Source organism: Lissotriton vulgaris, chromosome 12, assembly GCF_964263255.1.
Source record: "Lissotriton vulgaris chromosome 12, aLisVul1.2, whole genome shotgun sequence".
Classification (NCBI taxonomy): domain Eukaryota; kingdom Metazoa; phylum Chordata; class Amphibia; order Caudata; family Salamandridae; genus Lissotriton; species Lissotriton vulgaris.
In genome coordinates, this window is record NC_141700.1 from 383,796,030 (window position 1) to 383,823,425 (window position 27,396).

At 46.1% G+C, this 27,396-nt stretch overlaps 1 protein-coding gene across 1 annotated transcript in view; it reads right to left on the minus strand.

Annotated features, from left to right (window-relative positions):
• LOC147674083 (transcription initiation factor TFIID subunit 4B-like) overlaps nucleotides 1-27,396 on the minus strand; it is a 1,347,443-nt gene that overhangs the window by 1,077,372 nt on the left and 242,675 nt on the right. The window contains exon 6 of the mRNA XM_086945146.1: nucleotides 2,937-3,026. Coding sequence (XP_086801272.1) covers nucleotides 2,937-3,026 — 90 coding nt within the window. The remainder of the gene's footprint in view (nucleotides 1-2,936; nucleotides 3,027-27,396) is intronic.

The following is a 27,396-nucleotide window of genomic DNA, read 5'->3' on the forward strand; positions in this document are numbered from 1 at the left end:
TCGGGCGGATTTCAAAAAGTTCACGTGAACACAAGCATGCGCTTTTCCCTCGCTCCAGAGCTGCCAGCCTCCGAGAGCTTCACTTCAAAGGGCTCCGCTCCCCCGCCCACTACTTCACACTTCACAGCCGCCAGGCCGTGTCTCCCATTTCTCCTCCCCCGCCCCTGCTTCACAATTTTCACGGCTGCCAGGCCGTGTCTCGCATTTCTCCTCCCCCCTCCCCACAGCAATGCCAAGAGCTTGTTCGTTATCTCGTGAATTTGTTTGGTTTGAAACAGGCTCCAGCGAGGCTTAGGAATTTGCCTGTGTCATGTGCACCAAATTTCAGAAGCACAACAGTCCACACACAGTTGCATATGTAAAGTTGTCACGTGCACATCCGGCAGCCATCTACTTTAGTATATACAGTGCAGTAATACCACCGCTGTACATTTTATTGACACTTCAAATATAGCACAGAGGGTCACGCCTGCGGCGTTCGTGCAGTACCATTGTAGGGTAAGAGACTTCCACAGACCAGGATATCCTGTTTGTATCCGCCTGTGCTGCATAACTAAAAGCTAGCGGAGCCACCTCCGCCTGACCCAGGACCACCTCGCCTTCAGGAAGCAACTCAAGACCTGGCTGTTCGAGCAGTAGCGGACCCCACTCCCCCAGCGCCTTGAGACCCTCTGGGTGAGTAGTGCGCTATATAAATGCAATAATTGATTGATTGATTGATTTAGCTCAGATGGTTGCCAGCTTGGAGCACTTTGTGATCGAAATTCCCCTTTTTCAGCTCACAGCTTTCAAACTATTCACTAGCTGACGATACAAAGGGTCTCCCGTGCTTTAGAATAATATAATACAGAGCATGCACAAATGCAAGGACTCTCAATGTCCACATTCCTGCACAATTATTATTTATTTCTTCGGTCCTTTGGTTTGACCCGCCAATTATACCTTTTTATCTCGTTAACCCCTGTCCGTTAGCAGAGGATTGTCGAATTCCTAATTTGTCAGCTGTGCATTAAAGGAAACAAACACAGAACCTATAGGGGCGACGAGGTTTCTGGCTTGCTCCTGTAGAATTTGAGTAATTGGGGGCATGATGCCTTTGATGTTGTTCAAGATTCCTGATAAACAATGCAAGTGTGAAATTTGAAAGCTTGCAACATAGGTACTTGTGGCTTATGGGAATCTGAAATATCTAGTAGCCTCCTAGTGTGCATTTTGGTGTGTGATAAACCAGTTAAGTAGGTGCCTGCTCTGAGTTTTCCCTCTCGTACATAATTGCATACCGTCTTGACGTCTTGGCTCCAGTGGCCAGAACGTGAATGCCCAGCTTGACACGTCCTTTATTAACTGTCTCATCTTAGTGCTTCAAGCATTGTAAGGTCAGTGGCCTCATTCTTGGTTAGAATGAACACCAGTGTACCTACAGCCTGTCTTTCGTTGAGATGCCTCGATCGTCAAAGGTATGTAAGTGTTGCTTTTATTGCGGATGGTCAGCTGCCGTTAAGACGTTTTGTGGAGGAGTGAGTTGAGAATGGAGCTGACATTTTTTTTGCAAGCCTGAACCAAGCAGTGGAATTCTCTTCGAGTCCAGGAACTGTCTTAGAATTTCGCTTAAGGACTATTTAGGTTTGACTAATGTCCATTTCAGCACATAGTCCTAAACTTGGCTTTGTTTCACAACTTTTTTTTTTTTTGCTGAAGTCTACATTCTTTTGATGTTTTGTTATAGCAGGTGGGCCTTTATATCAGTAAGCTGGGTTGCTGAACTCTCCGGTTAATTTCCTCCATATGGCTTGCTGGATGGATCTCCCACTGCAGAAGAGTTAGGTCAAACTAACAAACATTAGGAATGCTAATTTCCTAATTGTGATTATCTCTGAATTGCAAATAGGAAATCGGTATTCCTAATGTAAGAATTTGGTCTATTCCCAGATAATTCATCCTGGTAGTTTGCAAACCGAACTACCTCATGAATTTTTGTGGTTGGTTGGAATTTGTGACCCATTAGGAATCTCTGCCATCACAGGGGGGGGGTACCCTGTGTAGTCCTCAAGCCACCATGTCTGTTATTGATTTTTAATACATCGATCTATACATTTTTTTAAAATTAAAGTAGCATGTTGTCCTTCAAAGTAAAGTGGTTGTGTTTTGAAAAAGAAAATGAAAGGTTTCATTTTGTAAGAGCAGGCAGTGGTCCCTTGACCTCTTCCTACTCTTGTTTATTATTTTTTGTTTTTAACATTCTCAATTCCCATGGGGCCCCTTCACATTTGGAAATCGGTTACCGCCATGGGCTGCGGCAGCACACACTGCTCTACCACGGGGTCTCCCCAGTCCTGTCCTGAAGTGAGCTAGCTATCTCATGCTCCATTCCCATTCAAGTCCTGGCCTCTCGTCTGAAACCACAGTGGCACAAGCCAGAGTGTGTAAAATCCGGTGAGGACATAATACAAGCATTTGCAATGCAAAAGGTCTCGCATTTACACGAGTTTAAGCTATTGGTATTGTAAATGACAATGCCTTTTATTTATGTTTAAAAAACCAAAATATAAATAAAAGGCATGGCCATTTACAATGCCAATAGCTCAAACTTGCATAAATGCGAGACCTATTGCATTTCAAATGCTTGTTTTACATGTGAGTCAGGCAAGAGAGGTCATGTTATTTATGGCTACCTCACTACTTCTCTGCCCCTCAATAGCATTTTAAAGTCGAGTTAAGTGATTTGGGGTTTTGAGTAACATCTTACTCAAGCTTAAATCTTGTCCTGTATTTGATGTTACTCAGAACCCCTGGGTGAAAAACATCCATTATTCACTGCTAACCATCAATGATTCTATCTATTAAGTCCTGGGAATTATAGAATTGACAAACTGTACAGACAATTCTGGGTTCCCCCCAAAAACAAGACAAAATGTTCAATATGTGTTAAAGAATACCTTAAGAAATGGAACTAAATATGGCTGTGGTGAAGACTTCAGCTCCAACTGCAGACGACTTGTGAATTCTTCAGCGTCAATCTTTGCATCCTAAAACATAAATGCCTTGCTTTAGTTATTTGTTCTCATTTTCTTAATGTAGAGCATGCAGTAACGCTCAAAGACTAAAAAGACCCCGCAGAAGTTGCATCAATGTAATGTATTTGTTGACATATTTTGATGTCTACCCATAATTGATCTAAAGATATGCAAACTATCTGTGAGACTGCAATTTGTGTTATAAGGTGATGGGCTCCTTACTGTTCTTTTGACGTCAGTTTCTGTGTAACTGTGATTAGTTAAAATGCCTGCATGCCCTGTCTTTGAGGCATGCACTCTTTGAGACATGCACTTCTGAGGTAAAGAAAGTCACCCTTCTGCTTTCTCATAAGACATCTGGCTAAATGTTTGTGTCCCTTAACCCACTGTTATTTACAAATCGCCACAAGAGAGAATAAGAGCCACAGAAATGTATGAATTTCAGATGATGACTCCTAGAATAACTTAAAGCCCCCCCCCCGATGCTGGATCATCATATGGCAGCCATTGCTGTTTCAGACCACAGTTTTCTTGGCAGCCTCACTTTTAAATGATTCTTCAGATGATCCCTAAATCACTCGCACTGCTCCTAATCTTTATTTCACCCTGCCACTATTTCCCAGAGACTAGCTCCAACCAGTTTGCTATAGGTTTCCTCAAGCCGGTAGGTTATTTGAGGGAGCATTTTAGTAGAGAGGGAGGTCTAGTACTAGCATACTTTTAATTATTCAGACGGTTTATCCCTATTGAAAAAGTGTTGAGTTTTGTCATTCCAGGTTTTCAGGATCTTTGGGCGTAACAAGCCTCTACTTGCCTTAGTGCACAAACTCCTTCACTAGACTTTCCCCCTTGGAATTATTCTCAGAAATGTTATCATAAACCTGACCTCTTCGAATCATATTTCAGGACTGCATGGAAGAACATTCAAGTAATTCTGTTTATTGAAGCTCTGCAGTATCCCGTACACATGGGGAAATGTCCATAAATTCCCCTTGATCTGCTTCTTCTTTAACAGCTTGATGATCATCATGAGATCTTTTTATCCATATAGACAGTCGGGTTTTTCTAAGCAAGACTCAAAGAAATACTTACTGAGAGAGGATTTATTTTGGGCTTGTTATCTTTACATAACAAAGTTCACCATCAACCCATGTATTACTGTGCATAAACCAAACTTAATGTGTGTGTCTCAAAGCCCTCTTAAGTTCTTTCAAAAGTATGATTCCAATATAACTCTTTCAAACTCTTCTGCCTAAGAATAACAGTACTTAAGGTTGAGAGTACACAACGAACACCAAACTGTAAATTAATATATAAGTGGAATATCAGTTACATAATGTTATCGATTCACTGCCATGTTTTTTTGTGTAAGGAGTAAACTTAAGAATAAATCAAGATTCAAGAGGTCAGGTTTCTGATAAATGCAGAATTCATCGGGAAGTCATGATGTACCATTCCCATGACCATCAGACATATGCTGAATTTACAATCTACATGGGTAAATTCCTCTCGGACTGCATAGGAAGAAAAATGGATTTGCCAGTTCACTTTTTTCCAATAATAGAGCTGGGCCTAATAGTTGGAACTGTAAGCTCTGGCTAAAGCAGTATTAGTGAACATGGAATTTTAAGCATTCATACTCGAATCAATGGATATGAACTGTGTCAAGGGGTGCTCATGGAAATACTGATTAAGTGCAATAGCCATATCGTATGTGCTGTCACCTGTCGGTGTAGATGAAGCCTTCTACAGCTTATTACTTCAGAGAAAAACGTGTACTTACTTCTAGAGCCACTTATTCATTACCGGGCAATTTCTAAGTAGCTGAAGCACAGAGGTAAAGAGAATTTGAGGTATATTTCTTTTAGATGCAGCCTTACTTTTCAGGGTTCTATTTTCCAACTAGAAAGTGCAATATAAATTACCATCTTTCTGCTCTTCTTCCCTCGCCAATAAGACAAGCAATTGGCGAGGAAAGAAGCAAAGTTGGCCCTACTGCTTCCTCGCCTCTGTGGTAGCCTCCTCCTCTGCCAGGGTTGCTACTTACTTTCCATGTCACCATTTTAATACACAATAACCCTCATGCCAGGATCTTCTCACTGGTGTGGCTTTATGAGCTGGATTCAGCCACCTTGCATGTTAAATACAGCACTAGGGCCCTAGAGGCATGGAATACTACATTGGTAGCCCTCAGCCCATAACCTCAAAAGTTATTGATAGCATTCAGACCCCACAACTCTTTACATCCAGACGGCGTCTAGGACAGCCCTCGCAAGACTTGCAGCTGTAATGTAAAAAAAGAATCAGATTTGCCATGAGGCTTAAAATGTTTTCTGGCAGCTGCTCACCTCTCTCAAAGTCTAGCCCCCTTACATGTGCACCTACTAAATGACCACAAGGTTTTTAAGAAAATCATGCCCAGCATCTGAAATCCAGCCACAAACTATATCGATCTAAAAGAACATTGGATAACATTGCATGGCAAACGTTTATAATTCTGCTTTTTTAAGAGCATAAACAAGTGTAGAAAACCTATTCAAATTAGCATATAGTGTCCAAAATAGAAAACAATATATAATAGCCTAAAGGCAGCCAAGGTGTACCAGAATCTCATAATGCATCACCTGTGACTTTGGTCACTCGATCAGTTAAACAATCTGCTGAAATAGACATAATCTTAATCCTTTTAATGTGCAGGACTAGATGTCAGTCAGTGCGGAGGACGGGAACATCATGCACAATCACTAAAGGGAGTAAACTCCTCTGATGTTCATAAAAGCAGGATTCCCATTCATACCATTACTTTAGACTGCAAGATACGAGGCTCCCTGGCTGTCCTAAGGTTAGCCATGCAAGCTGAACCCATTAAAACTACAACTAAAGGCAGATGGAATCTGAAGGCTCCGGCTACTACTTTCAGTGTGATCCTTAAGGGCATGGCTAATCTCCAGAGCACCAATCCAAACTGGAGAGCTTCCATCTAAAGGGTGAATAAGTCCCCTTTCTAATGGTACCTCTCTCTAGTGGATACCTGCTCGGTTATTGCAGAAAAGGTGTTCCCCAAGCGGGGATACACCCACAAAAACACTATGGCGAGGGCAGGTGGAGGCAGTCGAATAGGCAATGTCAAATGCACTGTGTAGGAAAGTGACCCTTCTGGTTGACATGGTCACCCCCACTTCTTTCCTGGTATTTGATATGATTTTGGCTGGAAGTGCACTGGGTTCCTGCTAGCCAGGTCCCCACTGCCAGATCTCATTCTCAAAACTGCACAATTGTTTTCCCAATTGTCAATACCTTTATCCCTAGTAAATGGTAGGCCTAGTACCGAGGGCAAGGAGGCTAAAGAGGGTCCTTAAGGGCTGTAGAACAAAGTGTGCCACTCTAAAGGACTCCTCACCAAACACATACAGACTGCCACTGCTGGCTGTGTGTCTCGGTGTAGACAAAAGTGAAAACACAACATGGCAAACATCCTTGTGTGCCATGCCCTCAGACACTGCATACAGTATAGGTAAGTCACCGCTACAGCAGGCCTTACAGCCCTAAGGTAGGGAGCACTATACTACATGGGTGGATATATCTGCATGAGCAGATTTGCCCCCCCTGATGTTAGATCTACTGCTGCCAGTTCCAGTGAACAAGGAAGCCATTTTAAGAACATATGCTGGACACTGGTGAAACAGAGTTCACCAGCTACATGATATCTTCACTGAAACTAGAGACATTTGGTATCAGACATCTTGTATTAATAAGCCCACGCTGATCCAGTGTTTGATTTATTAACACATGCACCCTTAGGGCACCTTACAGGTACTCCCTGATAACGTGCCAGCTACTGGTGTGTTCGCTGACTGGTCTTGGCCAGCCTGTCACCCCGTACACATTTCTGACCCCCCAACGTGGAGGGTCATGGCTCTAAGGAGGCCAAGAACAAAGCTTGTTCGTGCAGAGGGTGTTTACACTCCTTTTCACAGAAGGCCTGCAAATTAGCATGCAAAGGTAGGAAGCTTCATAGAGCGCACCACCTTTGGTATGCGAATCAGGCTTCCCTCACAGGAGTGGGTGCCCACCCCTCTTGACCAGGGTCCATTTGGCACCCGAGCAAGGTGGGAAAATTACTTGTTAGATAGGAATGTTCATCTTCATGATAGCTCCACCCCTATGTTTCGCTATCTGAACTGAAGGCGAAATTTCAGAGTCTGCCATCTTGGTGATGGCAAACCTAGGAACTCTGGGACAGGGTTATGCCCACTTCCCTCAGGAAGTGGTCATATAGTGGGCGTAGTGACCAGAGGGGTAGGTAGCCCATTGGCTACTACCCTACAATGTCCTAACGCCCCTATATTCAGTATTTAGGGGAGCCCCTGGCACAAGGAAATCAGACCCTGCTAACCTGAAAGAAGAAGACTGACGGAAAGAGTCACAAAGAGCAAAAACAGAAAAACCAGCAACTGACTTGGCACCAACCCTGCCGGCCTGTCTGCTGATTGACAACTGCCCCAAAAGACGGATTGTCCTGGGGTCGCTGTGTCTCCAAAGCCTGAGAGACCTGCCAGCACTTCACCTTGGAAACAAGAACTCCTGTGAAGCAGCTGAGCAGCTTCCCTGCACCTAGCAGGTACTAAGAAAGAACTGAGAGGCTCTAAGACTACGAACACTCGACGCCGGAAAGCACCACTGTCCCGAGCCACCTAGTCTGAGCTGAATTGACCCAACGGTGCGAACGTGGTCACCTGATCCTCCAGACTCGAAGCCCACCTGGGGTTTCTCTGCTGTGGAGTTCTCAATGCCTCTTTCAGTCTCTGTTTGGTAGCCCCCCTCTACTGTGACCGCTCCCTGCGACAAAAACCCAATGCCTAAGGACACCTTTGCACCGGTCACCACTGGGCTGTGGAGAAGAGGACCAAAGGTGCCCCTACATCCCCAAGCATCCTGAGGCCTGAGCCACTCTGTTGGTTCAGCCTGACTGGCCACCTAGTCCAAACCTGCAGCCTTTTCATGCAGACCGATCCCAATAGATTAACATTGGGCACCCAACGCTATATTTCACTACTGCACCCGGCCACCCTAGTGCCTCTGGTAGAGGCTTGCTGGTGCTGCATTGCCCCATACTCACCTTAAGTCCAGTAGATTGTACTCATAAGTCGTTGTACTATACCGGTATGCCATACTTATTTTTCCTCTCATAGGATAACATTGCCGCTGGTGAAAATTGTCGACTTTTTAAAATAAAAGTATTTCTCTTGCAAAACGTACTGACCTGATCGTATTCATTCTAGTGCCTAAATATATATAAAGATGTGTTATTTTTATAAAGTTGTGTGGGTCTCCTTATTGAGTCGTGTGCATTTTCTATTGGCTGTGGGTGTATTTTGCAGATGTCTAACACTCCTCTCTGATAAACCCAAGGCTGCTCGTCCACACTACACCCTAGAAGAGTACCTTGGGATTGCTAAAGCAGCCACTGCGCACTCATAAGGGAATATCTGGACTCTGCTCGATATACCTCTTTTTGGTATATCATATAAAAAGTCATCTTACACTTCATTCTACAGAAGGTATTTTCAGTCTTTCTGTCTCTCTAGTGAAGGTGAGTGGGGGGCAACTGCTTACTGTTGTGGGGAAGAAAGCACACAAAGCATCCGGGATAGCCTATTTTCACAACAAGCATTTTCAATGCAATAGGTCTCACTTTTACGTGAGTTTGAGATATTGACATTGCAAATAAAAATGCCTTTTTTTGTTATTTACAATGCCAATAGCTGAAACTCTTGTAACTGCGAGACCTATTGCATTGCAAATGCTTGTTGCCTTTATTCTACTGATTTGTAGCGATATTTACAGTAGGTGTCTATGCACGGAATTGATACTGGATATGGTGTAATGCATAATTGAAAATATCATTTTTAAGAAAAAGTTATAAAACCGGAGTTAAAACTATACAGATATCTGTATAGGCAGCAGTGTCTACAATAATGCATGCCTTTCTGGTTGTGGTGAATGAAAGACAATTGTAAACCTTTATAAATGCCCGACCCCACCCAAAAGGTTTGTTCTGCCTAATTTTTCATCCACTCAAGGCCTTACTCCTTTCTTTACATACGAGTACAAACAAAGGGGACACAGCTAAGGCGGTGTTTCTCTATTGTGCTGCAGCGTGAATCAGCTGCTGGGTGTGTATCGTACATAAGTCCTCATCCCAAGGGTGTATGCATGCTTAGCTCAAGAACAAACTCAGGGTGTCCGCCATCTTGGGCATATTCTGAAACGGACAGCAATATGTGTGGTTGTCCTTATTTTTGCGGCATGGATTCTGCTGCACATCGCAAGTGGTACTGCACTCCTAGGTCAAAACAAGGTGCATGTCAGGCCCATTGCCATAGTAACTCAGGTACATCTATTTGCAGTGCTTCCACAGTATGCTGCACTAGGGGGCGCCATAATGACTGCTACACCACAGATCAAATATACATGGGTGTAGTTTACCTCCCCCTTTGGCTAACCTCATTCTCCTCTTACTGCAGAAGCCACAGCTTACCACACCATAACAAGAGCATCCTTGAAATGGCCTCATTTGTAGCACTTACACTTTGAGGCTTTTGAGAGCCTTTTTGGAGCAGAGTGGGAGTTGTCCAAGCCAAGCAATGTACAAGAGGGACATTTGGAATCCTGTAAAAGACTGGAGTAGTCGAGTGACCTTGGGATGTCCTTTGATGGCTAACGGGCAGCACTGAGGGTGACACTGCTTCAACCTGACTGCTCACCACGGAAGGGTGCTGTGATAAATGCAGTCAATGGGACAGGTGTGCTGCTGCCTGGAGTACTGGTGGAGTACCTTTGTCTAATCTGTCTTCTCTGCCCACATGGTAGTGAGGCTGGTTTCTCTCTTTGGTCCACAGCCAGCGGACTAGAGCCCTTGAAGTGCCCAGGAACTAGCCACTCTTTCCCTGAAGTCTCCTTTCTGCCAACCAAATACAACATAAAGCAAACAGATGTGTCTTGTTTCACAACAGGATGATACTAGACTGAATCCGAGCTATACCAGCTCATTTTATTTAATGTTCAGTATAATGCACTTAGATTGCTCCAGTCTCCCTTGTTAATAAAGCTCAGTGAAGGACTCCTTGCTCAGCACAAGCTGTGAGGCTCTTATTTTGGGCCACTCAACAGAGCCACATAGAGGGAGAGTAACATGTCTAAAGTTACACAGTGTGTTTGTGAGAGCCGAGGCCCTCTCCCTAAGCCTACCTGATCTCACACTGAAGCGCTTCTCCCAGCCAGACTTTGCTATGCCCGTCCTTGGGGTCCGACGGCATGGAGCTACTAGGTCAGAGGGCTGGCTGTTTCTTTTAGGCGCTACAAAGGGTAAATGAGTGGGTTAATGCACACAATCGAGCAGGCAGGTGACCAAGCAGGCTCCCTCATCCATAACAGTTCAGACTCACATATTTATTTATTGTAATTGTATTTTTAAAGCGCTTACTACTTCTTACGAGGCGCTGAAATATTCAAAGAGGGGCATTGTTCCTGCCCGAGTGAGATGGATTATTAAAAAAAACACTGATTTCCTCGGACGCACTCCTGCTTCTATGGTCTGTTGGCAGGGCCCACAGCTCAGGCGTTGCGGGGGAACGACAGCTGCTCTGCGTTTAACTGCACACACCGTGTGCTCTGCGGCAGAGAGCAAGTGCTCCAGGGCCACTGCATATCTGGGGCCCCTACTGGCTGCACACTGCAGTTACTGAGGAAGCAACAGCTGCTCGCTGCTGTAACCATGCATGGCCAGTGTCTTGTCTACGTGACACAGACCACCAGAGATGTGATGTTCAGAGTGAATAAAAAGACACACGTTGCACGTTGTGCTTCATTATTATGCCACATATGAAACAAATCAACTTAGTCACGATGCGTGTCCCTTCAACCGAGATCTCGAAGTGATCTACAGAACAAACAAGTTGTCTCCATGTAGCCGACGGCGAGGGGTGGGTGTGGGGGGGGGGGATGCGGGAAGTGAAAGCACGCGCTGTATAACCCTGGCACTACACGGGGAGAGGAGATGTGCACGCAAACGGAGTGTCCTGCGCCGTGCACGTGCAGATCGTCTGTCCAGCCGCACACATGGTTAGTCTCCCTTCGCAAACCAAAGTGACGACAATAGTCTCGCCAAGGCGTAGCAACGCATGAGCTGCGTTCGCTAGGCGAGGCCTAAAAAAGAATGAGGTCAGGCCGCCCAGTCCAGATATAGTGCTGCATCCTCCACCCCTTGTACCCAGAAAGTCTTTCTGCCCTTTTGGGCAGATTGGGTGGTTTATCCGCAATCTACTCTTCCTCTAGGGAGACACAGCAAACTGTACACCAGGGGTTACATTTCTAGAGAAAATTAATAGGGTCCGACCTGTTGTGGCATTGGGTTCCATCCTTCACCTTCTAGACCCCCAGAATTAGCCTCCATCTGCCCTGCCTGGGGAGGGAAGAAAGATCGCCAGAAACCAGGTGCCATATCAGAGACAGTACCATAGAACCTGAATAAGTGTTTGTGCCTGCACTGTTGTATGGTGTTTTAAATTCCGAATGAATTTTCCCGATTCATGCCCTTATATAGGTACAATTCACATTGCCCTTATATAGGCATAGAAATCAAGCCCTTATTTAGGCATAGTCCATGCTACCCAAATACAGGCATGGCTACTTCCATCCGTTCATCAAACGTCACAACAATTTCTTGGAAAACCAGACTCTTAAGAAAAAGGGATTTCCCCTAGCCTGGATATTGATTTCTCCAAGAAACTCATTATTATGCATGAACAACTATTCCTTAGGGGTTCATCCATGACCTTCATATGCCCGACTTTACGTAAAAGCTGGCGTTCCTAAACCCCTTCAAGGCATAAATATACCTTCACTTGCATAGCAAAGCACAGTGTGGTTCGGTGCAGTACGACTACCTACTTGCCCGACGCAGCTCGCTACAGCAAGTGCCGAAGGAAGCCGACTCTCCAGCTGACGCACTGATAAGAAGCTGTCCTCCTCTGCCGAGAATCCAGCTCCAGTGTTTCTGGCTCCCCTTGCGGGGTGTTGGGAAATCGAGTCTGAAATAGAGATACCAACCTCGTTCATTCTAAGGTATGGAGCTGACCAGAACCTAGAGAAACCTTTGGCAATTCTTGGCAGAACTAAAACCTATGCTAAACAGCACTTACTTCTTCCCTCGTACTGGACTTAGGTTAGGTACATTGGGGTAGGCGTATTTTAGAAGCACCAGTTGAGTATTTTAGTCTGTGTTATTTAAGTATGTATTTTTATATGTCATAGAACTAGACAATGCTATTACAGTATTATTTTATAATACTATTCGCGCTGTACGCATTATACTTTGCATTCTGTTTAACGATTGTAGCAGTTCACTTCTCTTGCTAGAGAAAGAAGACTGTTCAATAAACCTTTTATTGAAAACGCCCGTCTCACTATTTCCCTGCAACTCTGTAGAAACGAAGCATGCACGAATGACTGCGTGAGCTAGTTATCTATTGTTTCCACGACTCTGAAGATACGTTCCGATTCTAGGGAAAACAAAGTTGTCAGAAACTAATCCCTTCTTGTGAATTCGAGAACGTTTCTAGTGACCTCTGAGCTAGCTGGCACTCACAATTAATTTAAGTATATTCGATAGAGACATACTGACCTCAGTCCTATGTCACTATAGGATATATTATTCCAATGCGCAGAGCCTATTGGGAATATAGGAATTACACTACAGCACCTTGCCCAGAGCTCTTTGGTTTTATTGAAGGGCCAAAGATAAGTGTACGGCACAATGTAGAAAAGGACTGACGCATCTTGCAACAGCATAATCACAAGGGGGTGCTCCCTCTTTTGCATGGGGTCTTGATCCCATGCAAATGAGCGAATACCACATAATAGACACAAGCGCAGCGGGGGCACTCACTGTGCACCATATAGATATACAGCTAGGTCAATGTGGGTGCCTGGGAGTTCCAAGAGACTCACATAGTTCAGGCATCTCCCTGTAGGCAAGTATCTTTTTTCCACTCTCCAAGATCAAAAACAGGCCAGTCTGGCTCCAATGAAAGACAGAGCCACAGTTTCAACATATGGCTCTTTCTTTCACTAATGTGTTCGTCCTCGGTTCAACTTGAAAGGCCAGAGTTTGGGCCTGAGTTGAGGAGGGGTCATCCCAGGAGGGGCATAAGCACCCCAATCAGCCCAGTTAGAGGTTAATAAAGCCTATGAAACCACAAATAATTATGTAAAAATAAGATAAGGAGTTAGGCACTGTTCAGTTCTGGCATGGAGCACACCTCCAATTCTTTGGACCACAGAAGACTTTCCTTCCTCTCTCGAAGGGTAGATTGGGGCGATAATGACTAATCCTCCCACGTCAGTCCATGAGTCCACCAGCAGACAAAAGTGAGAAAAGTAATGGAAAGGGGTCCTGGGCCAACTTGGCAATGGGTCACAACCCAGAGGACCAGACACTATTTCTGTCCTAGGCGGAGTGTTAGACCTGGAACCATGGCGTGGGTCTCCCTTCCATTTTTCGCTTTTGTCTCCTCTGTGTTTGCCGATGTTAGATGCTCTGGGCGCTGTGCCGCTGCCATTCAGTGCCACAGCACGAATGCACACTATTGTAAATTGGCTGTATTACATTCTATAATCCTAAGTGACCCAAGGAACAGGATAGGTAAGCCGAATTTAGTATGCCTGAGTTCACAATATATAAGTGCATCAGGTATTATTTTTATATTCTGTGGCTGAAAATACCAAATTTAGAAAGTGGGTATTTTCTTGCCTAAGCCTTCCAGTGTGCTCTGCTGTTATGTGTATTGGCTGTCTGGTTTTGGAGGGACAGGGCAGGCTGAGCCCGACCTGGATTGAATAGAGTGATCTGCAGTTAGAGTATGGGGAGGGGTGACCCTATGGTCTGAGCAGGGCTGTGCCTGGCAAGGTGAATTATGGCTCCACCTCCCACTGTGCGTCTGATGGCAGGCCCCCTCTTCCTGAAACGCAGGATGCAGCCTTGTAAACAAAGTGCTCCAAGATGACACCAAAGTGGTTCTGGCTGGGTTCAGTGATTTGTGACTTTTTGAGAACAAAGACTTTTGGGGTATAAAGATCTGTGCTAAAACCCCTACAAGGTGTGTTACTTCTGGATGTCAAGACGAACGTCTGTCCGTGTAACGAGGGGGAAAGGACTTTGAAACTTTCATCCATCTTGCTGAAGCAACTACCCAAGGGCCTGATTTGAGCGTGCCTCCTGCTGAAGTCTCAGGGACATTAGACTTCACCCATCAGCCATCCGGATTCCAATGTGAGGGGAATTCTACTCGCAGGTGAGGCCTCTGTTGAGAATTCCAGTGCATCTGGTTCTACTGCGGGGCTGAAAGTCGTCAATATCTATATTGTGGGCAGCCGCAGCTGAGGACCTGTTGCCGCTGAGAGCCGGCATTAGCCTGTGTTACCAAAGTCATTGCTATCGCTATTGTGGGCCGCTGCAGCTAAGGAGCTGTTGCCGCTGAGTGTCCGCATTTGCCATCCTACGAGATTCATCGCTATCGCTATTGTGGGCCGCTTCAGCTGATGAGCTGTGCCGCTGAGTGCCCGCATTTTGCCATCCTACGAGTATCATCGCTATTGCTATTGTGGCCCGCTGCAGCTGAGGAGCTGTGCCACTGAGTGCCCACACTAGTCCCCACTTCGAGAATCTTGTTATCACCTGCGTGTGCCGCTGGGTGCCCGCCTTTAAGCCCCATCCCAGGATTATCATGAGTGTATGCCGCGGACCGCTACAGCCATGACCTGTGGCAGCTGAAAGTCCGCCTGTCATCACCGCGGCTTCCTTGTGAGGCTGCATGCCGTACCCCTTTAAACCCCAGGTACATTGTGCATCACAGGGTCGCGTGGACTCCGGCCTCGAACTAAGTTTGTTTTGCACGCTTTTTGAGTGCCTTTATTGCTTTGAAGTGAATCTGTAATTACGTGCATTGTGGCTCCTTGAGCGCTTTTAAGCCTCGTGTTGGGTCTATATAAAGAGAACTATTTTCTATACTTACTTGTGGGGTCCGTTTGTAGCGTCCTTCCTGCGTTATTGTGTATGGTCATAAATGCTTCATACACTGCTCTGAGATAAGCCTGTCTGCTCGTGCTACGTTACCACAGGGCTGAGCAGGAGTTATCAAAGGGTGAGGCCCCTTACTCTGACTTGGGAAGAAGGATCCCTATATGGACTTTGGCGCCAGCCGCTGCCAACTAGAGATCACCATTTCTAACACTGAGGGAGAAAAAGGAGCATAACCCTTCTCTGCTGGCCCGTATGTCAAAACTATGTCCAAAGAAACTCCAAGTTCCAGTCACTTGCCATGGGATGGCTGCAGAATTCAGACGAAGGGCAACACAGGTTGGTGTGACTTGTGTGGATTCAAGCACATGTATTTACCCAGAATGGCCTGCAAATATCAAAGCATGGGTTAAAAAACAAAAATGTTAAAGAGAAATCTCGGGCACTTCAAGCCAATGGCCAATCTCTCTCTCACTAAAAATGGTATCCCACATGTGTGGCTCACTGGTAGGTGGCAACCAATAGAGAAAAATACTTCCTTAAGACAGAAGTCACATCTCTAAGTAATACAGTAGTAGAGAAATTATGAATTAATTGACCATCAAATCATCTGGGTTTGATTGCGGTCAGAAATAAAGTTCGTAATGGCTAAGGGAACGGTGTGGGGTACATTAATTTACAGAACTTGCAGCACTTGCAAGAAAACAAGAGTAAACAAAAGGAATATGTAAATAACATTGTGTGAAGTGGCAAAATGGTTAATAAAAAATAATTCTGTGAAATACCAGTGACCGGGGAAATTAGCGAAAATGAATTAAAGCACAAGGGCAGCCCCGCTTTGCACTGGACCAGAGTGTTCTACTGGGTGGGGGGTGGGAGGAAATGAGGTTGCAAAGGCATCCTGTGCCTTTTCCATTGCCCGTGGGACCGGCCTGGACTTGATGGTACAGACCCCCCACTACAATGACACTGTATAAGGTCTAAGGGAGCTACACCTGCTGAGATGTGCTGTTGACTGCACTCAAGGGCTGGCTCCTGATCTTGCCTAGGGGCCCTAGGGCCCACTACCGAAGCCTGGTCCAGAGGCACCTGCAGTGACTCTCAGCCCTCGCTACCAGGGAAGAGGGTCTGGTGGCACTCCTGTGGGCCTTGATGGAGTCCCGGTGGGGACCTGGAGCAAGGCGGAGTGTCCTGGGGGAATCGGAGGACACACCCGGAGCTGAGAGACAGTTGTGACTCCCCCTGCATACCACTGGGGTGATAGCAGGCTGCATCCCCTTGTGCCCGTCTGTTGCTGTGTTTGCCTGGGGGCAGGGGACGGGCCCTTGAGGTTAAGGGCGGGGTGCCCATAGCTCCATAATGGCGGCGCCACGCACTAAAAGGACCGCTCGCACAAGGACATGCTTACAAAACCCTCTACCTCGCAACCACAGGAGCGCTCTGGTTCTTTGAGCAAGCGGCAGTCCAGGGGGATGTCAGGGACGAGGCCCTGTCACTCCCTCCTACCTGGAGACGCTATTCTCCTCCCTCAGAGACGATTTGCAGACGATCAAGAGGCATCTGGTGCAGGAGCTGCAAGGGATCCGGAAAGAGGTGTTGGAGACAGAGAGGACAGCCTGTAAAACCATGAGATAACCAGAGATGAAGACATCAAACAGCTCCGGCAGAAACTCATCCGACTTACAGACCAGCAAAACAATCTCCACTCCCACGCTGAGGACCTTGAAAACATGTCAAGGTGCACTAATATTAGAATAAGAGGGAGCCCAATCCTAGGGGATACACAGTTGGAGGACATATGGTTGGACAGAGTATATAGAGTGGGTCCCTCTAGACCTGCAAACATGCCGTGCCCAGATATTCTGGCATGCGTTCAGAGCTTTCCCTTGAAGAAGCGCATCCTCCTCAAGGCCAAGGACATCAACCCAGTCCAATTCCGGGGCCATTCACTTCGGCTGTTCCAGGATCTGTAGGCATTTAAGTTGCAGAAAAGACACAAGAGTTCCGCCCGGTGACCTCCTTTCTCCATGATAAAAACATTACGAACTCCTGGGGTCATCCATGTGGGAGACGAAGCTCCAACAGGTCCGCTCTCTCAAGGCAGCCTGCAAACTGCTGCAAATCGATGCTCCTGATGTTTTTTACTCGGCACAGCAGCGATAGGCCCGGGGACTGGAACACGCTCTTGTCGGAAGAAAATCTTTGTGGTACAGGGTTCATGAGGCCCGACCCCCACAATAGCTCAGGAAAAAAAGAGGCCGCCCTGGAGAGTCTTGCAGTGGACCTGGTGTCACAAGATACCAATTGAGTTGGGTCCCTTGGCGTTTATTACATGCATCTACAGCGTTGGGTGGGGGAGGTGCCCACACTGGAGACTGGCCAACTATGGACCCCACTATCAGTCTTTTTCCTGGACTGGCACTGGCGTTAGATGCATTAAAATTTCCAGGGACTCTGTTCAGATTCATTTTCCTTTTTTGTCACAGTTCTGTTTTTGGTTGGGGGATGTTCAGAGGGTACCAATATTTCTAGCTCCTAGGATATACATTATGAGGTTAGCACACATAGGGGGGCACTCTCAGGCTAGTTCACATTACTGGGTGATATAGGCCTGGTTATGGAATTTAGCACTGGCATGCATCCACCCATGGATGATAGGTGACCTTTTGAGGGTGCTTTCCCTGAACGTGAAGGGGCTTATCACCCTGTGAAGAGGGGCGCTGTCCTCTCATATCTGGAGTGTTCTGGGGCAGATAACTGTCTTCTTAAGGATGACCCACTTGATCGCAGAGGACTGGCATAGGTTGAAATGTAGATCATTTCTTCCCCAATTTTATTTTCAACAGGCCAAAGGGCGGCAGAGGTGGCCATCCTGGTTTCATGTAAATTCAAGGGAAAGGTTGGACATAAATTGATAGAGCTCAAAGGGCGCCTCCTGGTCTATCGTGTTCAGTTAGGCACCCAGACACTCACCATAGGCTCCTGATGTAGGCAAGGAACTCTCCCTAAGGGTGGCCATAGCAGACATCCTTACCTCACAGGACCAAATAGTCTTAGTAGGGGGAGACTAATCTGGTATTCAATAACGACACTGATCGCTCTCCTCACAGAGAGGGAGATGTGTGGGTCTTTACGGGGGAAGTGCCCAGCGTGGCTCCAGGAGATGGGCCTGGTAGACTTGTGGAGAGAACATCATCTTCAGACATGTAACTACACTTTCAACTCACCCGCACACAATTCTTATGCCCACCTAGAGCATTTCCCTGGGCTCCAGGGAACTCGAGCCGCTAGTTAAGTTGCTATTTTTTTTAGCTGCAACCTCCACTAGTAGAAGACGCTCTTCAGCAGTGGAGACTCTGGGAGATGCTCTTTCAGAGACCTGAGGTGGCGAGCCAGATCAGAAAGGCCATTGCGGACTATCTTAATCTCAATGATAAACCCAATATGTCCGTGTCCATACTCTGGGAACCCTGAAAGCAATTATTAGGAGGAAGTTAATTTCGCTCTTGACAGCAGAGAATAAGCTGTGGAAGGCTTAGAGGACTTAACTCCAAAGGCAGGTGCACAGACTGGAACATATCCATCACCGGACCAGAGCCCAGAGGATATGGGGCAAGCTGGAGGTGGCGAGAAAACAGTTGGCGGGGTTGAACTTAGATAGGGCGTAGTACTCTCCCCTTAGACTAAAGCACTCATACATGGGGGGAATAAATGCTGGAGGCTCCTGGAAAATAGTCTTAGAGCCCAGAGACAGTCGGCGAGGGTCGATTCCCTGCAGGCCACAGGGGGACCGGGGGGGCTTGTTGAAGGGGACAAGCTGTTATCATTCCAGTTCAGAGTGTTTTACAATGCCTTATATTCCGAGCAGTCCCTCCCCATTGGAATTCCGGCCTGTGACCTTCAAACCGCAACCACGACCCGGTTGAATGAAGCTCAAGGGGCTTTGCTGTACTCTCCGATACACGTAGAAGAGGTCATAACTGCTATATCCAGACAAAAACCTCTTAAGGCTCCAGGCCCTGACAGCTTCCCAAAAGACTTTTAGAAAATATTTTGCCCTGAAGTAGTTCACATTCTCACAAAGCTTAATTCAATATAGGATGCAGCCACACTCCCACCCTCGATGAAGGAGGCGACCATTGTCGTCATTCCTAAGCCAGGAAAAGATAGCCGGCACTGCGCAAGCTATCACCCCATTTCTCTTTTGAACGTTGATGCGAAACTATTCGCTGGTGTCCTGGCAGTGCATCTCTATACCTTTATGCAAGGTCTCGTTGCACCCCGGATCAGGCGGGCTTCATCCCACAGACGCAGTGTGCAGACAACACAAAGCAACTACTCCATGTCACAGATAAAGACAATTGGGTCAAGGGCGAAACAATGCTGTTATCGGTCGCTGCTGAGAAAGCATTTGACTAAGTGTACTGGCCCTATCTGGAGGCGACATTGGCCCATTTTGGTATTGGGGCACAATACCGCACCTGTGTCCTCAGCAACTACAGGACCCCGTATACCTCTGTCTAAGCCAATGTGCGAAACTCTGCGCGCTTTCCAATAAGAAGGGGCAAGAGGCAAGGTTGACCCTTGTCACCCTTATTTGCACCCTACAAGGTGCCATTCACGTAGAGGGTGAGGGACCATCCTCAAATCAAAGGAGTTTGTTGTATTCACACTTTATCTTGGTTGTGTCTATCTCTTTAATTGCGATGTTCTATTTAGATCATTCAATGTGATGGTGTTCCATGTTTCTGTATCCAGGGTCAGTTACCTGCTAGTCTGTAAGGGAAGGTTCAGTGGCAGCTATTGATGATGTGGTGGGGATGTGCAATGGTGCTGTTGGGAGAGAACTGTGGAATGAAAGCATGGCTAAGGATGAGGTGATGCGTAGTGTAAAAGATTTAATTGTTAAGGGCACGAGAAGTGAGAGTACACTTGCAGTCGCAGTTAGACCATATTTGAAAGTTTTAGAAGAATTGTCTATTTTTGATAAAGAAGGCAATATAGTGATGAAGGGTGACAAGTTCATTCCACCGCATGAATTGAGGTTTGTGTTGTTCAAGTTGGCGCATGAAGGACACCTTGGTCAGTCTCTCACCAAGAAGAGACTGAGAGAATATTTTTTGGTGGCCTGCAATGGACCAACAAATTTCAGAATGGGTTGAAAGGTGTGCGGAATGTTTGGAGAGTAAAAAAAGAGATTGAAAGTAGGCAGTCAAGTGTCATATGGTAAAATAGAGGACCCGGAACTACCTTGGCATACGGTGTGTATGGATTTTATTGGACCTTTTAATTCTTTTGGGTTGGATTTGAAATTTGCTTTGGTGATGATTGAGGTCACATCAAAATGGTTAGTTGTGAAGTTTTGTAAGGAGATAACCACAAAGTGAACTGTTAGGCTAATGTTGGACGTTTTCAGAGAAGAGGGATTTCCTGTAAAATTGATAACCGATAATGGGACTCAATTGACTTCGGATGAAATGGTGAAGTTTTTGAATTCATGTGGAATTATTCATAGTAGGACTCTTTATATAACCCACAGGGGAATGGAATTGTGGAGAGAGCGAATCGCATGGTGAAGGGTGCCATTCAAATGGCTGTATCATCTGGTGGTATTGTGAAGGATATGGTGGATGATTTAGTGTGGGCGTATCGCACGACTAAGAACATTGTATCGGGGAAGGTTCCCTTCAACATGTTGCTGGGCGCTCTGCTGGTTCAAAACTAATTCCGGCATGGAGGAAGGATTGTTTAGGTATGGCAAATTTGGGGAACTAGAAATTGAATGGTGATGATGTGAAAATTGAAAATAGTCATATCAGTGAATGATTTTGTGAAGGTTAAACCTGGACGTATTGGTTGTGGTTTAACAAACTTCAGAGGACCATTTAAAGTAAAATCTGTACACAAAAGGTTTGTAACGTTGTATAATGGTGAACATTGGAATCTAAGAAGAGTTGCATTGTACAAGAAAGGTAATAGAAACGAGGAGGGAGAAACATATGTGAGGAGTGAGGAAAGTGTAAGTTTAAATCTGGAAGATGGGTCGAGTGATAGTACTATGGTGCCTCTACAAAATGGACAATATGGTGAAAAGGACAGTGTTTCTAATCAGAGATAGAGACGTCCTCCGAGTTATTTACAAGATTATTATTGTGATGATGCATGAAAATAATAGTTATTTTAGTATTATGTTATTCTTTTTATTTAGCTTTTATTTGTAAATCCAATATGGGTTAATTGTACATTATTTTGGAGTTTGGTTGTTACTTCATGTTAACGAAAGTTTATTTGCAACTAATGTGTGAAGAGAAGAGGATATGTTGTATTTACACTTTATCCTGGTTGTGTCTATCTCTTTAATTGCTATGTTCTATTTAGATCATTGAATGTGATGGTGTTCCATGTCTCTGTATCCAGGGTCAGTTACCTGCTAGTCTGTAAGGGAACACCAACTAACTTCTATTGCTTACAATAAATATCTATAATTTGATATTCATTCAATGACTGGTAGAGTTCTTCCCCTACAACAGTGTTCTCTTTGGCGAGGAGAAACATCGATTAGTCTTTAAGCTGACTAGATCATGGTGAAGTTAGACGATCCCCAAGAGTCTCTACCCCACTTCTTAGAGGAGCTGAGGGTGTTTGGGGAGCCCTAAGGGTTCCGTATGAATTTCCATAAGTCATAGGCCCTTAACTTATCTGTTTCGCCCACTAGGCTGACTTCATTGAAGCAGGCTTACCTGTCGCAACGGGCAACAGACTCCATTCCCTACCTAGGGGTGCAGTTGGCTTAGACACCGGAGAAAACAAAAAACATTAATTATGGAGAATTACAGGAGAGTGTGTGGGCTGAGCTAGACAGTAGGAGCATTTTCTGCTGTCACTGCTAGGTCGCCTTGCACCCTAAAGATGACAATCCTCCCCAAGATAATCTTCCTCTTTCAAACCCCCCCAGCCCCACCCCCTGACTCCTCAAATGGGCACAATCTCTGGCCAGCAGGCCTTGTTTCACCATTTTATCTGGTCAAGTAAATGCCTCCAGAAGCGAAAGGAGTTGAGCTGGCATCCACCGGCTGAGGGAGGACTCGGAGAGCCGAACCTACTTCATTACTACCAGGCAGCCCAGCTACGCTACCTTGTTAAGTGGTCCAGAGTTGAATCCAAAAAGCCGTGGCTGTTTATGCATTGAGAACTTGCTGAGACCTCCTGGGGGAAGTCCGGTCTCTCCCTTGCACACATAGAGCCCCCAGTCTCTACATATCCCCAATCACGAGCTCCCTGCTGAGAGAGTGTGACGCGTGTGTCATTAACCCCGTCTGCGATGCATGAATTTTCACGCAGTGCGGGCGTATTAATGAGTGGGCGGGGTCCGGACGGCCCTGGCCGTCCTCCGCATACGCCCACTGTGGTGTCGGACGGCCGAGGCGGTCTGTCGCATGCATGGGGTTAAGGGGAACTTCACCTCTTTCTCATTCCCCCTAAAATCAGGGGTGGACAACCCGGCATTCACGCCGGGTGCAGGGCGCACCTTCCGGCTGTGGTGGGAGGCCAGGTGTCGGGTAATTGGGCATATTTTTTATCAGGAAGGTACCATTCCCTTCGATACTCTAAGGGTGGACTATTCTCTGCCGGAGGATGAGCACTTCCGCTAACTCCAGATTAGATACTGGATCTCACACCCATCAATTAGACAGGGAGACGAAAGGTTTCTAACAAAATGTGAAAAATGGCTGCTTGCCAAAAGGTCAGATAAGTGCCTTGTCACACAATTATACACTTTGCTTCTACCAGTGAGGGCTGAGGACAAATCACTGTCTCAATCACGTTGGGAGATGGTAATGGGAAGGCATCTTACCCATAAGGAGTGGCAAGATATATTTTACAGAATGAAGCATACTGTACACAACACATCTAGCACAGAAACTCCAGTACAAATAGCTACTTACTGGTATTTGACCCTCGTTAGGCTGCACAAAGGCAACCCTGTCCATAGAGATGAATGTTGGCGACAATGACTGGGCTAATGGCACCCTTACCCACATCCTCTGGGACTGCCCAAAGGTGACTTTATTTTGGGAATAAGTGTTGGATGACATTGATACCTACTTGCATTCCCAGCTTCCCAGATTTCCATCATTTATCCTGCTGGGACTCTCCAAAGCCCTCACATACCCGCTCACAGCATGTAGGGGGTGTCACATTAGTAGAACTCTGGGGACGGCCCATCAAACCATTTTAGCACTCTGGGGTACTACTACAATATTGATGCACCTAGGGTGGCTTCAGCGCCTTTGGTGTGTTCTTGGGATGGAAAAGCTGACCCTCACCAGCTCTGCACAGGGCTACGCATACAGAACTCTCTGGCAACCATTCATAGCTCTCTTGTCTCAGGAATTCAGTGAACTGACTTCACCCGATATTTGCAGCTATTACGTCTCACGAACCGTGCCTCAACAAGGGATACAGAGGCCCCTTCTGAGTGACGCTTGTTTGTGAGCTGAACTATGTATTTTCATATTACTATTGGTACCCTGGAGTGAAGGGTTACTTTGAAAAGTTGCTCTTAATGATTGTAATCCGATTGAAACTGGATGTCCCACCATGACATGTTCGCTGTTTGGGTAAGCAGATATTGCTGCAACAATAAAAATCTAAAATAGGGAGAAAATCAAAAGATGGTTTAATCTGCTAAGCAGTTATAAATTAGCCTTATAGTTTGCCGAAAGATAGTTGGTAGATGCCTATTTATAGGCATCTAACAACTATCTATTAGCAAAATAGAAGACAAAAACAGATAAAATGTAATCTTTTCACAGAAATTCTTCATTTTAAAGTACAAAATAGAATTCCCCTTTTTATAAAATAATAGGTTATAAATTAAGTGTTTCTGATGAAAAATAAATCAGCTTGGAAAAAACTTTGCCCGTGAACTGGTTTCTATTAAATTTCCAAATCGGTGACATAATTAGGATGTATAATTCAAGCTAGGCCATGCCTTGGTCTTTATGATCAATACATCGATTCTTTAGTTGTCTTCTGCATGAAACAACTTTGCATTTCTCTTGCTCCGCTTCACACTTTTAGCCTGGTCTATGGAGGAAGGTCGATTCAATCTTTTTTACACTTCTTTTCTCAAATATTTGTTTTGCTCAAAACTTTGCAGACCCCCTTGTCTTACCTTTTCTCAGTTCACTTATACCATTTTCAATACCCCAGCTCTCTGACCCAACTTCACTCGAGAACACTCCTGGCCATAATCTTCCTTTACTGTTTTCTTCTGTGCTATCTACCTGCTTCCCTAGTCCAGAGTTATTCAATGCTTTGCCTTCCTGTACACGATGTGGCAGACAAAGAAACATTATAAATATTGTTAGAACTCAGGGTCTCTAATTGGCAGAGTTAGGTACCTTTGTCTAAGCAGGGACCCTTGCTTCTAGTCAGGGTAAGAATGCACACTTTAGATAACCACTGCTTACCCCTTTGGTAGCCTAGCATGAGCAGACAGGCTTATCCCTAAGGTAAAGTATTTGTACTCAAAACACATTGTAACACAGTGAGAACACCACAAATGAACACCATAACAGTTTAGAAAAATAAAGTATTTTATCTAAACTCGCCAAAATCAAAGCAACAAAAATCCAGCACAAGTAGTCAAATAGCACTTGAAAACAATTAAGTAAAAAAAGCGGGTAGTAAACAAATAGCACATACTGGGGCAATTACGATATTGTGACAGCAATAAATACAAAGTACAGCGCCAACCGCGAAGTGCGAGGAGTCAGACACTGAGTCACATGGACCCTCAAACAAACAGTACCTTGGAAAACGAAGTCTACGGTGATGCACAGCATTATGGAGGCGAGGTGTCGGATCCCTGGCTGCCACAGGGAGAGGCGAGGCGTAGTGTCCGCAAAGTGGCGCCATGTCAAATCCAGAACAGGGGAAGTCAGCTGCGTCAGTGGTGAGTCGTTGGTTCCAGTGAGGCGGCGAGAAGTCGGCGAGTTCATGAAGTCACATTCGGCAGTTATCGCGCCGGGATAACTGTGTGCAGCCGCTGGAGGTGACAGACTTGATGCGAGTGCTGGCATCGGGAAGGCCTATAACTGCAGGCGTCAAAAGGTGTCTGAGCTGCGGCGCATGCAGGGCGGTGCGTCGTGTACTTCACGAGCAGTGCCCCTGGCCTCGGTGGAAGTCGCAGAGGCGTCACTGACCGTGTCCGAGATGGGTTTTCTGGCTTCAGCAGGAACAACCTCCAGAGGCCCAAAACTGGAATAGGCACCTCCTGGACGGTCAGAACTCTCGGTACAGAAAAACAATGGTCCCAGACTATTGTAATTTATAATTCCAAACGGATTTTTAGTATAGTCAGTAAGGCACATAGGATCATAAGCACACACAGAAAGAACACTTTCAAAGAAGGAATGATACCATAGGTTTATTCAGTCACAAAAAGAAAATATATCAGTTGAAACAAAATTAGTTTTTTAATTGTGTTTCAACTGATATATTTTTCAGTTTGTGACTGAATAAACCTATGGCATCAGTCCTCCTTTGAAGGTGTTCTTTCTGTGTGTGCCTATGATCCTATGTGCCTTACTGACTATACTAAACATCAGTTTGGAATGATAAATTACAATAGTCTGGGACCATTGTTTTTCTGTACCATACGATATCCAGGTCCTTTTGATTTTATAGGGTGACCCAATTTGTGATAATGGCGGTCAGAACTCTCAGCAGTAGAGTTCAGGAGAGCTGGGGGTGAAGTCGTTGTGTCCCGGAAACTTCAGAACAGGAGACCAGCACACACAAGCCCTTGGAGGTTCTTCTTCAAGCAGATTTCTCAGCAAAGGAAAGAGGTGTGGAACCGCGGCTAGGGCAACTGACTCCTTGGGATCACGGTTCTATCCCCGGCACCGGCGGCAGATTAGCCCAGCACCATGTGACTCTGGGCAATAGCTTGCTTAATCTTCCCGAAGGCCCCCAGAACGAGAGACCCTGACGGGTGATTGTGCGCTTTACAAATGTGGATTATTATTATTATTATTATTATTATTATTAAAGTTCCAGTCTTTGTCCTTTAAAGGGAGAATCAGCAACTGTAAGCCAACCCCACACAGCAAAGGGAGAACGCAAAAACCACGGGGGTGTTGCCGCGCCCTTACCAGTGGACTTTGACCGCCGAAAGGACATCACAGGACCGACGCTGCACCCAGCCTCCCGCCGCCGCATTCCCTGACACTCGAGTGCCGGCGCAGAGGGGAGAGCAGACCTGGTGGGACTACATATCCCAGCACCCTCAGCGGCCGGAAGCCGCGCACCGCAATTTCGCGCCAGGAGGCGCATAAAGAGCAGCGCTACTCCCGGCAGAGCGGGGGAGAACGCAAAAACCACTGGGGTGTTGCTGCGCCCTTACCAGTGGACTTTGACCGCCGAAAGGACATCACAGGAGCGGCGCTGCAGCCAGCCTCCCGCCGCCGCACTCCCTGACACTCGAGTGCCGGCGCAGAGGGGAGAGCTAACCTGGTGGGACTACATATCCCAGGACCCTCAGCGGCCGGAAGCCGCGCACCGCACTTTCGTGCCAGGAGGTGCATAAAGAGCAGCGCTACTCCCGGCAGAGCGGGGGAGAACGCAAAAACCACGGGGGTGTTGCCGCGCCCTTACCAGTGGACTTTGACCGCCGAAAGGACATTACAGGACAGACGCTGCACTCCCGGACACTCGAGTGCCGGCGTAGAGGGGAGAGCAGACCTGGTGGGACTACATATCCCAGCACCCTCAGCGGCCGGAAGCCGCGCACCGCAATTTCGCGCCAGGAGGCGCATAAAGAGCAGCGCTACTCCCCGCGTCGCGGGAGCAGCCCGGGACAAGGGCGGGACAGTCTAAGACAGTCATAGACAGGAAGAGGCAGGGCATGAGATTTTTGACATACATATCTGGTAAAGTGGCTTCTCAATATAGTGTTTCTTAACCACTTTGAACAGCTTCAGACACATATTCTGTTTTATTTCCCCCAGTATTACTAATTTAGGAAATAACATAAATCATGCCAAGTGCCACAAAGGAGAAATTCACATCAGGGGTAGGCCCTATTGATAATTACCTGGTGAAGATGGTAAATAAAATCAATAATGATAGGAGGGCCTCTCTAGGTAGGGGTATCTCACCCGTTTCTGCCCAAGATCCCCCGATCCCTTTGGAGAATCCCCCAGAGGTTGATACCCCTGAAAGGGATCCCACTGTGGTTACCACAGTGGTAGCCCAGGTTCACACTGAGCCCCATTCAGTAGATTTAAACATAGT